This window comes from Pezoporus wallicus, unplaced genomic scaffold (genome assembly GCF_028554395.1).
Source record: "Pezoporus wallicus isolate ANWC-B61680 ecotype Strahan unplaced genomic scaffold, APGP_CSIRO_Pwel_v1 contig_2492, whole genome shotgun sequence".
Classification (NCBI taxonomy): Eukaryota; Metazoa; Chordata; class Aves; order Psittaciformes; family Psittacidae; genus Pezoporus; species Pezoporus wallicus.
This window is the reverse complement of record NW_026637796.1, coordinates 2,947,168-2,962,844: the sequence shown is the minus strand read 5'-3', so window position 1 is coordinate 2,962,844 and position 15,677 is coordinate 2,947,168. Positions and strand designations below refer to the sequence as shown.

General features: G+C 38.7%; 1 protein-coding gene across 8 annotated transcripts in view; it reads left to right on the top strand.

The window, feature by feature from the left end:
• CUNH4orf19 (chromosome unknown C4orf19 homolog) overlaps positions 1-15,677 on the top strand; it is a 267,441-nt gene that overhangs the window by 36,377 nt on the left and 215,387 nt on the right. For 7 of the 8 annotated variants that reach the window (XM_057407620.1, XM_057407618.1, XM_057407617.1 and 4 more), the window contains 2 exons: positions 3,099-3,146; positions 4,342-5,693. In XM_057407620.1, coding sequence (XP_057263603.1) covers positions 3,115-3,146; positions 4,342-5,272 — 963 coding nt within the window. In that variant the 5' untranslated portion in view covers positions 3,099-3,114 and the 3' untranslated portion in view covers positions 5,273-5,693. Of the gene's footprint in view, positions 1-3,098; positions 3,147-4,341; positions 5,694-15,677 lie in introns of those variants that run through there. The other variant, XR_008971976.1, reaches the window with a different exon arrangement.

Genomic DNA, 15,677 nt, shown 5'->3' with positions numbered 1-15,677 from the left:
CACATTTTATAAAAAGGCAAAAGAGGTTAGAGCATAAAAGGATGCAATGTTTCTAAACTGAGTACTGTATAACATATCACCTGTTGCTTGAGCTCTCTAACCCTTTTTTATTGCAAGTCTGTAGCATGTGCTTGGCTCAAACTGCTCCAGACAGGAGCTTTTTAAACCTACTTATCCATTAACGGAACTATGAACATCACACAATACACAAGTCTTTAGAGCAAGGTATCCAAAACAAGTACAATTAAAGCATGCCTTTTCATGCTATAAAGCTATTTTATATATATATAAAGAATTATTTTGCAACTTGACTTGATTGTTATAAATATGGAAGAAAAGGGCAAAGGAAAAAAAACAAACCAATGTTCAGAAAACAACATTGTAAAACCATGTTCAATTTCTGAGATGTGAAATAATTTATAAGATAATACACCATAAAGCATTTTCCATATATAATAGTTTATTCATGCCAAAGGACAGATCCAGTTGTAACTAATCAGTGGAAAAGCTTAAAGCTTAATGCAGTAGCTGCAGAGAGGATTCAAACAGGGACTGTAATTAAACTAAAAGCAAAGTACCACCAACAATTAGGAAAGTGCTTCCTATGAAAAACAACAGTAATTTCCATTTCTAATTGCCTTCTATGATTATCACAAGTGTCTTTACAACAGAAGAAAGGACAGGAATTAGCATTTCCCAATGGTTAAAACCAATGAGCAAGATATCATGCTTAAAAAAAAAAAAAAAAATCACACATAAAAGCACTGAGTAGGAAATCTGTCACGTAAAAGGATAAACAGAAGCAGTACCCACACCCAGCTAGAAGCAGTATCTGTTCTCAGAAAATACAAACTGGGACTGGTTTCATCAAACCTATGAACTTTAAAGCCAAGCCACAGGCCATGTGGGCATTTCAGTGGGCTTTTATGGCAACTGACAGCAACTGAAGTTATGATAGTGGTAACCCATCAGCTACTGAGAATTGTTAGACTCAATCTTCAACAGCTGCTCAACTTTATACAGGTTTTATTCTTTCAGTTTATAAGTAGGTTTAAGCTAAAACCGAACGTGTTAGTCAAAGCAATACAAGTGTCCACATAGGGCTTAGCTCTAGTGAATTAGCTTCAAATCAGTCTTAACCTAAAGAAGGCCTACAGCTAATTCAGCCTTTAACATTATCAAGCAAATAGCATGAAGAATTCCCCTTTGGCTGGAAAAGATGGCTATCAGCCAACTCAAATGCAGCCTGTACCTGAACAAACCCGTCCAAATGCCCTTGTACTGTAAAGCAACTGCACATAAGGCTGGTCAGTACAAATGACCACCTTACCAGTTATTGCATTCTCTTCAGATGAAAAACCCTGTATAAGTATTCCTAATATGATGTTGTTGAGGGGTGGAGGTTGACAACCTGCAGCACAAGATCAGCAGAGATGCAGAAGGGAGCTAAACCCAGCTGCTAAATGATTGTAGGTCCTTAGAGGCTCCAGGAATGATGGGCTTGACATCAGGCATTTTGTTTAGTGCTAACACCAGATACAGGAGGGAGAGAGGAGGGAGGAAGTGAAACAGTAAGCCCACACAACAAACTTTTAATTTAATTTCTGCTAGCATATCACTAGCATGCAGTTCAGGCTATGCCTGGTAAGAATAAATCAATACTATTTTCCTTCAGTGTTTTGTGAATAAATCACTCTAGAAAATACTCTGACCTTGTATCATCCATTTCTGTTTTATGAGAAGTAAACTACTGTCCTTAGGCAATGGCAAAAGTATAAAGGGTGGTAGAACATCTCAAGAGGAAATGAAAGGGCCTGAATAACAATGGACAAAACATTAAAACCCCGCCCCAACTTGATCAACTTGAAATAAGATAGCCCCAACCCAAAGATAGTAACTTTTTTTCTAGGATTTTGGGATGTTCAGACCTGTATCTTCACTTTAGGTTCAGAACATGAAAGTTCTCAAGGATCCAAATTGGCAAACCATTTCTTTCCATAATAAAAGACTTTAGTATTTGAACCATGTAATAGCTAACTCTTAGCATCTCACAGGGTCAGGCAATGACACACATGCACAAAAAGTTCTCAGAGATGTAACAGAATGCAAATTCTCTGCAGTTCTAGTCAAACTCAGAAGTTTACTTTAGTGAAATGCAGGTGCAACACACACATCACATAATAAGGTGCCAATCACAGCGATATGTCTGTGTCTAAGAGACATTTCCACAAAAATGTCACCTCTACTCAGTAGCTGTCACAAAGCCAACTGAGGAAAGAATAAATCTGTGGTTTCCCACACCTTGTGAACTCTGCTTTTGTGGTTCCCACACCTCATTTAAGAAGGATGTTGAAATGCAGAAGACCCAGAGAATCATCACAAGAACCATCTACAGGCATGAAACAATGTCAGAATGGGGAACATTTAGAAAGATGAGGATTCTTCAGACTGCATATCAGAACTGAAGGGGCAGTACTGGACCTGTACTATAGTGACAACAGGACATGATGCTCTCCATCTGTTCCAATACAAGAACTAGAAGGCATCAAATACTGCTAGGAAGAACTAGGTTCAAGCCAAACAAAAGCAGGTGCTTCTTCACACAGATAAGGCTGGGCTGTGAAACAGGATGCTGTAGACACTAGCAGTTTACTGGAGTTCAGAATACAGATGGACACATTAATGGAAGAAAAGTCCATCAATAGCTGCCAAAAAAAAGAAAAAACCCAACACATCAGCAAACACCCAAATACACAAAAAATCCAACCCCACAAGCAAAACACAGAAACCAACTATTTTGACTCTGACTTAGAAGTCTCTTAAGTCATAAAGACGCTTAGGGAACTATCCTAGGATAACACCACTGCTTAAGAACTGTTAAATTCTTCCCCAGGTTTTCCCCAAATGAAAGCTGCTGTCAATTCAAGATAGAAACCTAGAAAGTCCTTGAACTGTACTGTATCCATTCTTGTGTAGGCATCTTTGTTTTTAGATAATAGACCCCTTCTAAACATAAGCATCATTTTCAATGCAATTGCCCATAAATTAATTTCATAATGCTTCACTCACCCTCTTGCCTCCCCTCTCTCTCTTTTCAGATTAAAGAAAATCCAGATGGGGTGCAGATGCTGCAAAATGATACAAAGGTACAATCAAACAAGATTTGCTTAGACCCAATAAAAGAAATGCATTAAAAGATGTGTCTGTGCTCCTCTATACCTGCTGCTTAAATTAAGCCTATTTACAAAGTTGGGGTTTTCCTCCAGATTTACAGTATCTTTACAGTCTTGCCAGAGCATAGGCATACTGATGTCCTTTGAATGTCCTTTTGATTTACTGTAATTCAGGTCCTTTTGCTATCATTCCTATCCCACAGAAAATCTGTGTGGCATCGAAAATTCATCTCTAGCACCCTTCACTTCAGTAGAACAGGGAGCACAGACTTTGTCAGATCTGTTTCCTAAACAATGGAAATTAAATACAGATCCTTACTTCCATCATAGCTTTTAAATGTAGTTAATTGTGTGAACAATTCCCACATTAAAAGTATCTCTTGAGAGGAAGACTAGCTATTTTTTAGAAGAACAATGCTTCAGCCCCACTTGGAGGTTACTTCTTCCCTTCACCACATCTCTGTGGGAAAAGTGATAATGGGAAAATAAACTGGTGCTATGCAACACAGAGCGGGGACAAAGAAAAGAGGCTACGGAAGAAATAAGTTAAGGAAAATATGGAGCAAGAGAAAAACTTAAGTAAGAAAAGGCCAGGTTGGACGAAGCCTTGGGTGAGATGGTTTAGTGTGAGGTGTCTCTGCCCATGGCAGGGGGGTTGGAACTAGATGATCTTAAGGTCCTTTCCAACCCTAACTATTCTATGATTCTAAAAGAAAGAGGAGGGAAAAACGGGGGGGGGGGGGAAGCCTAGAAAAGGGCAAAATGGTAACACTTAAGAACACCAGGGAAAAAATGGGGCATATTTTAGCAACAACATGAAGACATATCAATGAACAATCTATGACTACTACTCATTTGCTAATCAACAAATCAACAGCACCCCCCTTGAGAAAATAAAAACATAAAGCTGAAAACACACAACCACCAGCGCATAGCTCTCAGTCAGCCTCCTCATGCTCCTGGCCAATCCAGGGGTTAGTTATAATCAGTCCCAGGATAGAGCAGCACAGTTCAGCATTTCCATTTGGTCTAATTCATGCTCAGAATCTCAGGTAAAGTTTAGTGACAGCAGTTACTCAAGGTCTCCAGCTTAAAAATTAAGCTTAATTCTTTTTCTAATCAGATTTATAAACACCATAATTAACATTTTCTTCGTAAATTTCTCCAGCTACATTTTTGATCCAGAAGAAGTACAATCACCTGGATGCGTTCATGAAGTAAGCAGCTATAAACACAATGAGCAAGGCAGCAATAAATCCAAAGAGAACAGTGAAATTCAAGAACATAAAAATGAACTCCAGAAGGATGAGCTGAATGGAACAGAAAATAAAAGTCAGATAAATAGCAGAAAAGAAACTCTCTGGAACCATGGAGGCAATGATTTTCAAGAGGAAGGCCTTTTGAAGTGTGTTGCAAAGCTTGATGTTGCAGTCAATGGTGGCACCTCCTGTGCTGGAGTGCACCCTGTGCTCAACCCCAACACAAACCCAGTGAAAGAGGCCAGTGAACAGGAAACCTCTAGCCAGTCAGAGGCTTCTTCAGCCAGTAGAGACTTTTACACCGGATCAAATAGGTCTGGACAAGAACTTGACCTAGAGGTGGGCTGGCAGAGGAAGGCAACATGCAATGAGCCAAACAGTATTCAAGATGAGAACTCCCAGTCTGCAGAGGACATCATCTTTCTTAAAGGAAGTGCAATACTGGAGACACAAAACAATGCCATACAACTGCCAGATATTAATTACCCCCAAACCAGGAACTATGTTGAAAAAGACAGCTTTTTAGTCAATTATGCACACTCAGACCAAAACACTGGGCCTTCAGCAGTGCAGGACCAGGACCTTTGTGTGACCCCACCTCCACCTATGAAGGAGAGCAGTATTGGACCTTTTAAAACTGACTCTAGAAGTTTGAGTGCGGGCATTATGGGTGGTATCACTGCCGTGGCTGTTACCAGAGTAGCACAGGAACCCACACACCCCAACCATAAAGACATCAATGGAGAAATGGAGGAGGAAGATGCAGAAGTTGCAGCAGCTCTGGCTGCACTGGAAGCTGCAACTGCAGGGGAAGACCTGCATGATGACGACGAGTACTAGATGAAGGTTTATTTCTCATACACTGGGTAAGATCCAGATTTTATTTCTGGATCTATGTATTACATGTTTAGCACATGTGGACAGTTGTTATGAACAGGACATATAAAAGGAGTTTGGACTAAACCTCTGTCCCTTCAGCTGTTTTGTACAGCTTTTAATTTGTACTGCCTGCGGTACAGAAGCACTCCCTTGGCTAATGGCAGTACTAACACTTTTATATGGTACCAGCTGGGGGGCAGAGTGGCATTTCTTTCGCACAGGATATTCTGCTGTATACCCACCTCACCTGGACTCATGCAAAACCCTTTGGTTTTGACCTTCAGGAGGGTCTGTGCATACTGCATGTTCCAGGTTCAGAAGAATTCCATTATTTAAAACAGAATTATAGAAGACATGGAGTTAGAAACCACAGATTTTCATCGTTAGCACCAAAAAAAAAACAAACAAACCAAAAAACAAACCCCCAAAAAACAACCCAAACCTGACCCAGAATTTCATGATCTAATGATGTATGAAATAGAGAAGGACAGTTCCAGTCCAGATCTAGCCTAAATCTGTGCCTGTACAGCTGGCATTATGATAAACTCATCTCTTCCCTTGCACATCTCCTGGACTTAGTTTGATACCCAAGTGACCAGCTTCAGTTCACTAAAACAGCAGAAGCCTAGCCAAATCCAAGAGAGTGGGTAACTCTGTGTTGGTTTAATGAGCTGAAGTAGCTCAAATAAAAACTGAGGTGCTGGAGAGGGATCAAAACTCAGTCTTAACTGTATGGATAGGTTAAAACTGCTGTAAAACTACAGCCCGAGACTTCTCAATTGTGCTAAATTTTCCAGGCACACATACTTGCCTTAACAACACAGTTTGCAAACAGGTTGTGTCTCATAAACATCCCCAGCAAGATGTGTTTTGTTTATATACAAACAGTGTGGACCCCTCCCTGGCTCTGCTGTAGTCCTTAAAAATTACAGCAGGAGAGGGATTGAGCTTCCAAGCTGAATTAAGCATAAGACCTGAAAATACCAGCTGCGTTCCTGGAGCGTTTACCCTCCCTCTGATGTCAGATTACTACATTGATCTTCTGTGTGAGCAGGGAGGAAAAAATTAGAGACCAGTTAGGTGCTGATTCATCAAAAGTTGGATCTTAATGGTTAAAAGTGCTTGACATTTTATACTGAAATGTGGTTTCTGTTTTAAATTCTTAATAAATTGGCTTTTATCATATAAAAAAATTATCTGGCAACTTTTGTGCTTTATGTGTTTTCTGATCATATAACAGTTACATAAAAGAAGTACTATTACATATAGCCCTCATTAGATACATGGAAAGCACCGTGTATTTACCAACAGTATATGTTGAATTCTAGTCAACCATTAACATACACACAAAGATCAGAATATTAGAGGTGGAGTTTAAGAAATGTATAGATATTGAAATTATTTCTGTTTAAATGCAGATTCTGTTTAAACTGATCAAATGAAGATTTCAATTTCTCAAAACATTAATGATGCCTCTATGAGCAATTAAAAAAAAAGTCTTAGCTTCAAGAGACTATCTTGAAGCTCTTGTGTCTCTATTCAGTTACAGATGAAAGTCACAACATCGTATCTGTAGAATAAAACAGCTTTATATACTTGTGAAGTACTGTAGTACTGTTGATTTCTCTACCACTTTCCTCCTTTAAAAGGCCCTTGTAAGCATTAGGAAAATGTACATGAATGTTCTTTGTGCACATTCATGTATCAAAACTTACTATAATACTGAATGACAGTGAAAGACCACTTGCACACTGCATATTATCAGTTATGGTTATGACAGCACATGGCATATGTCTGCTTTTATGCTGTGAGGGCACCTGAGAGCATCACCAGGCCTGGCTGTTCCTGCCCACATCCTCAGGACCCCATGTCAATAGCCTCTGGGAAGCATCTGATCTTGCCCCAGCTCCCCACAGCCTGGTCACAGGTGCTGCTGAGCTGGGGCTACCTGCAGGCTGACAGCCTGGCCAAGCCTCAGCCTGGCCCCACTGCAGACGCCTTACACCCGGAGCTGGGTTGCCCCAGTGTCCCCCCAGGGCCCTGCTCCCCACTGGGGTGGCAAGACAGGTCTGGCTGTGAGGTCCAGCCCAGCTGCTCCTGAGGGAGCCTGCACTGCTCCCCACATCCCAGGCCCAGAGATCTGCCAGCCCCTGCTGCACCATGATATGAATCATGAGAAAGGATTTAAGTGAAAAAAAAAAAAAATTAAAGAATGCAAAAACACTCAAGGAAACTTACCCAATTTTTCAATATCGACTGAACTACAACCTGCACTTTGAGCACAAATCACAGCAAGTTTTCATCTTGCTCCCCAGGAATTAAGGCACACTAGAGGTGAGCAGCTTGTCAAACCCAACAAGTGTATGGACACTCCAAACCAAGCATCTCTTCTACAGGCAACTGCCTGCAATTGTGGACCACCAGACTTAAATCCCCCACAAGAGATCAGCTGGGCCACAAACACAGCACTTCTTGCAGCCCAAGTTTTCATTGTTTTAAATACAAGAAAGGCAAACTACTATAAAGCAAGTATATCCGCTGTGTTGGAAATAACTGGTCAATGCTTCACTTAACCAAAGAAAAAGTTAATCAATCAGGCATATACATACCTCAAACCTGCAGGATAAGGAAACCTTCCATAAAATAAACCTATGAGGTATCCCCAGCATTCAGGTGTCACTTACCTGTTATCTAAAAGTGCCTTGTGCAGGGTTTGGTTTGGTTTTTTTCCCTTCTAAACCTATATATATAGTTTTTATATTTATGTATGTGTTTCTATCCCTTCAACTCTACCATGCCACAGTTGAGTGTCAGGAATGATTTCTTAGCCATTTCTGAGACTGCAGTACACTTTTCACAGTAAGTGTAAAAATCAGTTATTTCAGACAGAATTTTTAAATACTGAAAATCAGTTTTTAAATAATTATGTGAGAACCAGATCTTACTCAGTGTCCTCAGATCTGATCCAAAGAAACACACACACTGCTAGCTTGAACAATCATTTTGCTCAGAAAATTGTGAGAGTAAAATTTAATATCTTGAGAAAACAGAGAAGGCCACAGGAAAAGGTCACAGGAATCAAAGTAAACTATGTATTTTAAGACTTCTCTCAAAAACTACACAGTTTGATTGATACCTCTTTCTCTTCACCCCAATCACCCTAACTTCAGATATCAATCGTGTTTACTATATTCAGAGGCCTTATGAAGTAGAGTTGAAATGTTTCAGTTTCCTTCAATACAAAAGGAAATAACAAGTGAGTTGGTTGGCCAATATTTCTGTATTTGATGTAATTCTATACAGGTGAGTGTGAAGACATATGCAGCACTAAATAAAAGGCAACAGGATGGGAAACTATTATAAGAGCTGGTATTTCTAGGAAAGATTTTGCATCTTGGCACCTCACGTTTTACTCATTATTCTCCAAAACTAGTAACACAGCTTAAAAGGAAATGGTAAATTTTCCACATATAAGCAAAGAGCTATTGAGTAAGCTTAGCGCTTTCACATTTAACAGTGGGTCACCTCCAGATCATGAAAAGTATTTCAGATCACAGCAGGGATTTTGGATATGACAACAGGGGTAGAAGACAGTCCACCCAACTCAAGGAAGATAATTATTTCCTAGAAAAAACATTATGGGGGATGTTTGTTTACAGAGTAACAGTAGAACCTGAAATTTGACCCTGCAGAAATTTTAAGTTCAGTGAATAAAACCCAGACAAGAAAGCAGGAACCTGGAAATAGATAAATTCCACAAAATTTTTTTTCTTCCCTTTAAAGAATAAAGGCGATCGCCTTGGCAAGTGTTGCTATGGAGACTTCCCATTAAAAATTGAAATCCAGAAATAGAAAGTCTATTATATTCCTAAATACTTCAGACTTGATTGCTTTAATTAAGAAATACCATTTTTATCATTTAAATGATGAAACAAGTAACAGTTATTAAAAAAAAATCTTGACCTTACACTGCATTTGTAGTTTCAACATCCTAAATGTGATTTAATTTTCCAGAAGATTAATTCTTGCCAATGTAGCATATTTTGCTAAGTGAGAATAAAGTATCTCAACATTTAAGGCCTGTGCATGTGATATTTCATATATTTATCCCAACACTTATATTGCATCTGTTAATTACACTGAAACAATGAATTCTAATAGATTATCTTTAATTGTGGTATCTCTCCTTGCATGTAGATGGAAACTGGAATCCATCTAAACTGCACAAGAGCATCATTTCAAAATTAAACCTCTTAGAACCTCTTTAACATGCTGAATGCAGAAACAAATTTATCAAAGTCATTCTACATTAAAAAAGAAAATTAAAAGAAGTTCCATCAACAGAATTTTTTCAGACATTGTGTATTTCTAGGTTTTAGAATACCTGTTTAAGAGTAATTGTTAGAACAGATACAGGCTTTTTCATTGGTCTTTCCAACACAAACAGCCCTTACCACCTTTAAAATCAAAGCAGAAACTCCTCAGGTCCTTCCCTGGCCTGGCTTTCCAAATTTCATGCATTTACATACACAGAGACCTCAGTCTCAGGACTCCCTTCTCCATTAACAATTTCACTTGACATCTCAGGAAGGCTTGGTTTTAAACTTTCCTTTATTTTGAACCTTCACAAGCATTTTCTGAACTTCAAATCAGGTAATCCTGGAATTGAACTAGTTGGATAAACACAGAACAGGAAATACTGTCCACACCTACAAATAAGAGCACTACTGACTGATCACTTCTGCAAATTCTGTCCTGCCTGCTTTGGGCCATTTTCATTTCAAACCATGAGCTGTTGACATTCTGGATGAAGCAAAATGTGCATCCTGGATTCCATCAGAGATTGAAATAGATTATAGTATTTTATGCCTTAACATAGTCATGACTTTAAAATTTATAGTTAAATAAAATTTTAACGTTAACATGGTTAAATCCAATTCTGTGACAGAACTTTACTACACAGATTTACTCCTCACCTCTGCCTCCTTTACTCAGAGAAAAAACAATATTCCCTTGTACAACTTAATTCAGAAAACAGGATTCTGACAATGAAGCAGGAAAGACAATGGCTATCTTGATTTTGTTCTTAATCAGTTGTTTAAGTACAGATCCCAAGCAGTCATCTCACTACCACCATATAAAAAACTATGGGAGTTACACCATTTCCTCCTCTGTATCTTGACTGAAATTATTATAGATTAAACAGCATTTATCAGGTTTTTGCTGTACTTCGTACTTCAGCGACTGTACATAACCAACCAAAAAAAAAAAAAAAAATTACATTCTGTAGCGAAACAGAAAAAAAACCCTCCAAGTTTTTCAGGAAATACAGCATCCCAATATTCCATCAGGTGGCAGATGACTTAAGTACTGAACCAATCCCACAATAAAACCATGTCACATGAAAACTGCAGTTTCATTTGTTTGCTCACTGAGCTTCCTTTTATTTACACTGAGCTACAGATTAGCTTGATTTTTATGAGGGTGCAGAAGCAGAAAGGAGCAAGGCAACACCCTCGACTATTCACCTTAACCCCAAGCATGGCCAGATTTTCAATAATCTGTGATCACATATGCTATCCCCTGCTTTTAATGCTTGGAATTGCACCAAATGATAGCAAGTAACTTATGCAAAAGGAAAGGAAGGTAAGCAACAAAGGCAAGATGACTTGTATAAATGAGATTAAAATACTGTTTAAGTATTCAAGGACAAACTGTAGGGATCTGGACAAGAATGAATAACTAGGTTGTTTCCATTTCGTGTCTAAAGGTTGTTATCTAAATAAAACTTTCCTTTGCATTTGAGAACCTCTTCCAGAAAAAAAAGACAATAGCAAATAAATTCAGGGACATTCTTCAGATTAGTTTTTCCATACAATCTTCAGAGAAAAAAAAGAAATAATAAGATCCATGCAAAAATTTCCACATTTCCAGTAAGGTGTGTTATATGAAGAGACTTTGGCCATGGCTAAAAGTGGTATGAGTTTCTCCAGCATCTATTTCCAGAACTGAGGAAACATTTTTAACTCCATGGTATTAAAGACTTTTAACCCCATGAATTTCAGTTTGATATATAGGAGCAACACAGGAGCAAATCTAACAAGTATACAGCTTACTTTGCAAGAATAATGTCTGATTTTGATTATTGTAAATTTGTCATCATTAATCCCCTGTTTATGCAGACTTGCATACAAAACACACCCACAGTAAGCATCTGCAAAAAAAGAACTGTACTAAAAGACCCAACACCAATCAAAATCGACAAATTATCGAAAGCCTTACAAAATAATACCCATACTCCACCCTGACTGGGAATTACTTTTCCAGAGCCACGCATGAGTGTTGATCACCAGCTGACACACACCGCTATTGTTTCGACATATGCCAAACAGATCCCGTTCTTCCGCACTGCTTTGATTAAAAATTTGGCTTACGGAGAAGTTTACGTCTTTCCTTTTAACAACTGCAACGGTTACTTCCAGGCCGCCGGCCAGCCACGGGGCGGGATAGTGGCAGAGGTGAGGCAGCCACCCCCTTCCCTTCCCGAGGCACAGGAGCCCTGGCCACTCAAAGTGCTAATGCAGAGAGACATTGAGACACCCTTGATCGATTAAATTAGGGCTTTTAAATTTATCTATATTGTATTTTTACGCCGGCACACGCCAAATGCGAATGAGAGATAAAAGCTTCCAGAGCTCCCTCTGCTGCCAGCAAATACATATTTCAGCTGCTCTGTGCAAAACCTGCTAGTAGCTGACAGAAAACATCACCTTCCTGTCTCTCCCTCTAAGTATATGTATCTGTGTGTGTGTGTGTGTGTGTGTAAACACATCGGTATGTGGAAACCTTCAAAAATAAGATTTGGGAAATGCTACGAATATTTTAATTTAACACGCTAAGACTGCTGCTTTTAAAGGATAATTATTTTGACTGTAAAATATAAACCACAGCCCAGAAGAAACAAGACCAGGCTGACTAACTGAAAATAGGCAAGGAAAGGACCGTTAATGGGGGACAGAGGAGGAGGGATGGGGGATAAGGGGACCAGAGGTTTTACACCTATAAAAATGAGGGGTTACTTTGATAGGAAAATAGATTCATCAATATATTCTCCTTTGCACAAGACACACACACTGCAGCTATACCATTGCACCTCTACAGCACTAGGGACTGCACACATATAATTTAAGAGATGTTTCAATTACGATACAAGAGGCCTGCTCTACAAAGACCTTAGACAAACCCAAGGCAGAGCAAGCCTAACTGCATGTCCAGGCAGATGGCCTGGTACCCACCATGGCTCTGCACTAAGGCGCACCTGTGCCACAGGTGACTTAGCATCTCTTCTTACCTAAGCTTACTAGCAAATCACACCACCAATCCACTCACCACCCCCTCAGTCACAAAAAAACTCAGAGGTTTCTTACTTTAACAGTACAGATAGCTGTTTCAGACCTTGCTGCGAGGGAAGTCTCCTCACAGGATTCCACCATCTGCATGGTTCCGGCCCCATAGGCCTAGCATCTACTTTCTTTTCTGATTGCTTAAAGGAACAGACTCCACTTTCCCAAACTGCTCAGCTTTTTCCTCTTCTTGTGCCAACTCTACATACTCCTTTATTGGTTTTGGCTCACAAACTGATCTTAACCTGCTAGGAAGAGACCTCCAAGGCTGACTGGGAGCCTTGCAGCTCTGTGCTGTGGCAGTTCGACCAGCCAGCCCTGCTATGGGTGGTGCACAGAGGAGGCGAAATGCTGCATCCAGAACAAGAGACACAAAGTATGGCAAGGTGAATAGACCAGCAGCACCTTACTGCACACCCCCTACAACTGAAGGGGGAAAAAAAATTAAGAAAAAGCAAGGATACAGAAAACAAGAGAAATGGAAATTGCATCTGCCAGCACTTTGCAGAACTCCCTCAACAAAGTTATGGAATACACAACTTCACAAAACACTGAGAAAAAAAAAATCCAAATCCATCTTTATGGATATCATATATAGACAGCCAAGGCTTAACCACTCTGTTTTCTTATTTATTCATTAGCAGCAGTATTACACACCTAGCAGCAAAAACGAAAGAACAGGCCTGAAGCAGCAGGGGGCTGGAACTAGATCCTTTCAACCCAACTTCTGAAAGTGCACAGAAACCCTAGTTTAATAGATACAAATTGATTCACACTTCAAACTACATCTGGGACACAGGTGTGAGTGAGTACTCAAAATCCATTAAATATTCAGGAAACTGAATTCCTTAGGAGATACAGCCTCATGTTCCAACGCAGTAGGCACTTTCAGTATTACCAGAACAGGCTGTAAGCTCTCCTCTCATCAAGAGATGAACAATCTCATAAACAGGTATGTTTTAACCCACATCATTTTGTATTAGTATGGAGTAAGTACAAACTCAATTCACTTTTAGGGAAAAAAAAAAAAAAACAAACAAAAATACCAGAAACACAAAACCAAAAACCATACAACCAAAAACCAAATTTATGTGACACCCTTTTCTCATGTCTTTCCCTACTGTGTTTTTAGTGCCTATCTTCCCCCTTCTATGTCTTTCAGTTTGGCTCTGGTATGGGGCACCACAAGCAGTCACATCTCCCAGAAGGCTCAGGTGCCCCCTGTTCCATGCTGTATATAGACACACTTCAGGAATCCTGGAACTTGGCTTCACTTCTACAGAAAGTGCATTGATGCAACATCTATCCACATACCCAAAGTACACAAAGTGAAAAACACTTGTGCTTTAGGTTTGGTTTTTTTTTTTTAAATTAGACCATCTGGCTAAAATAACAGTGTCTTTCTACAACTGACACACAAAACACTTGCAAGTACAGGGATCATTGAAGATACCAATTTTGTCAAGGTTTCTGTGACTGTGAAAAACAGAGGACTGTTCAGAAAGAAAATAACAATGAGCTATGAAGTACATTAGAGCATGTTTTCCAGCTGAGGTTGTTTATAAAGAGATTTAGTAATAATAGAAAAGAAATGCTTTAATGCTTACCATGTTTCAAAAATACAGAGCACATGTGCTTTGTGTACTTTACAAGTAAAATCAGATTTTACTAGTAGCTCCCTCATCTGTTTTACTCCAACAGCACGAGTTAGGATCCTGAATTTTGGCATAATACTGTACTAAAAAAAAAAAAAAACAAAGTGCCTGTGGTGGTGAAAAAATAACAGAAGTATTATCCAGGTAAAAATAAAATCCATCTGGAAGAAATTCTTCACGTTTCTTTTGACAACTATGTCAGTCCATTTATAATAGAATTTTTCGAACTTTAATACAGCAAGCCTCTTGTATTTCAATACATACACATTATCTAATAAAAATTGTGTATTACATGAAATTATAATCTTCTATATGTATCTTCTGTCAAAGCTTGTTGATACGGTTATACTGCATTTAGTTTTAAACTTCAACATGAACTGAAATTGTCACTGAAAGCATTAGAAAGTGAAGGAAAAGGGGGCAAGGGGAACACAGGCTAAGGGAAAAAGAAGATAGCGTATTACTCTCAGGTTATTGTTTTATGCAGAAAAGGAAAAAAAAAAACAAAAAATCCCCCCAAAAGGGGATCAAAAAGTGTTCAATTTCCAGAAGCTTCACAATCAGTATCTTAATTCTCTTTGAAAATTAAGGCCTGGAGGAATTTTCGTTTGTTTGTTTAATTCTGAATATAAACCACAGCTGTGTATAAACCTCTAAAATTCAAATACAGATCTCAAAATAGACCTTTTGTGATGCAGCTAGGAACACTGAAATAAACAAAAAAACCACCCCTGCAAACAGGATGGTACACTGATAATCACGTTTCAACTAGCCACAACTTGCTTTGAGACTCCTTGACATCACTGATATACAAAACCTCAATTTTAATGCAATTTACAGATCTTAGTTATCTGTAAGAACGTAATGCAACAAATTAAGCATTGTAGTATCACAGAGGGACACAGGCCAAGAGGAAGCAACTGCCAAGAGCTTCTTGTCATTTGTAATTTTTTGTTCCATACCTTATGAAAACAATTAAGAATAAAGATAGTATTGTGTACTTTTTAAAAGCTCAATGTCAAATATAGCAAGTTATTTTTTAATTAAAGTTTTTTAGAAAGATTGTAATTTAAAGTTATTAAAGTCTTGATCCTTTAAAGGTAAAAGGCTTTAAGATAATCAGATACCAGCATGGATTAAAGCACAAATTTTCTTCTTTCCCATATAAAATATGGAAATAAAGTAATATTTGCATTTGTCTTTTCTCAAGAATATAGAACTGCTCTGAAGTATATCATCACGCCACAACCTAATATTCTCACTACCTCCATAAACAAAAACTTAAGATGCAAATTATACAAACTGCAT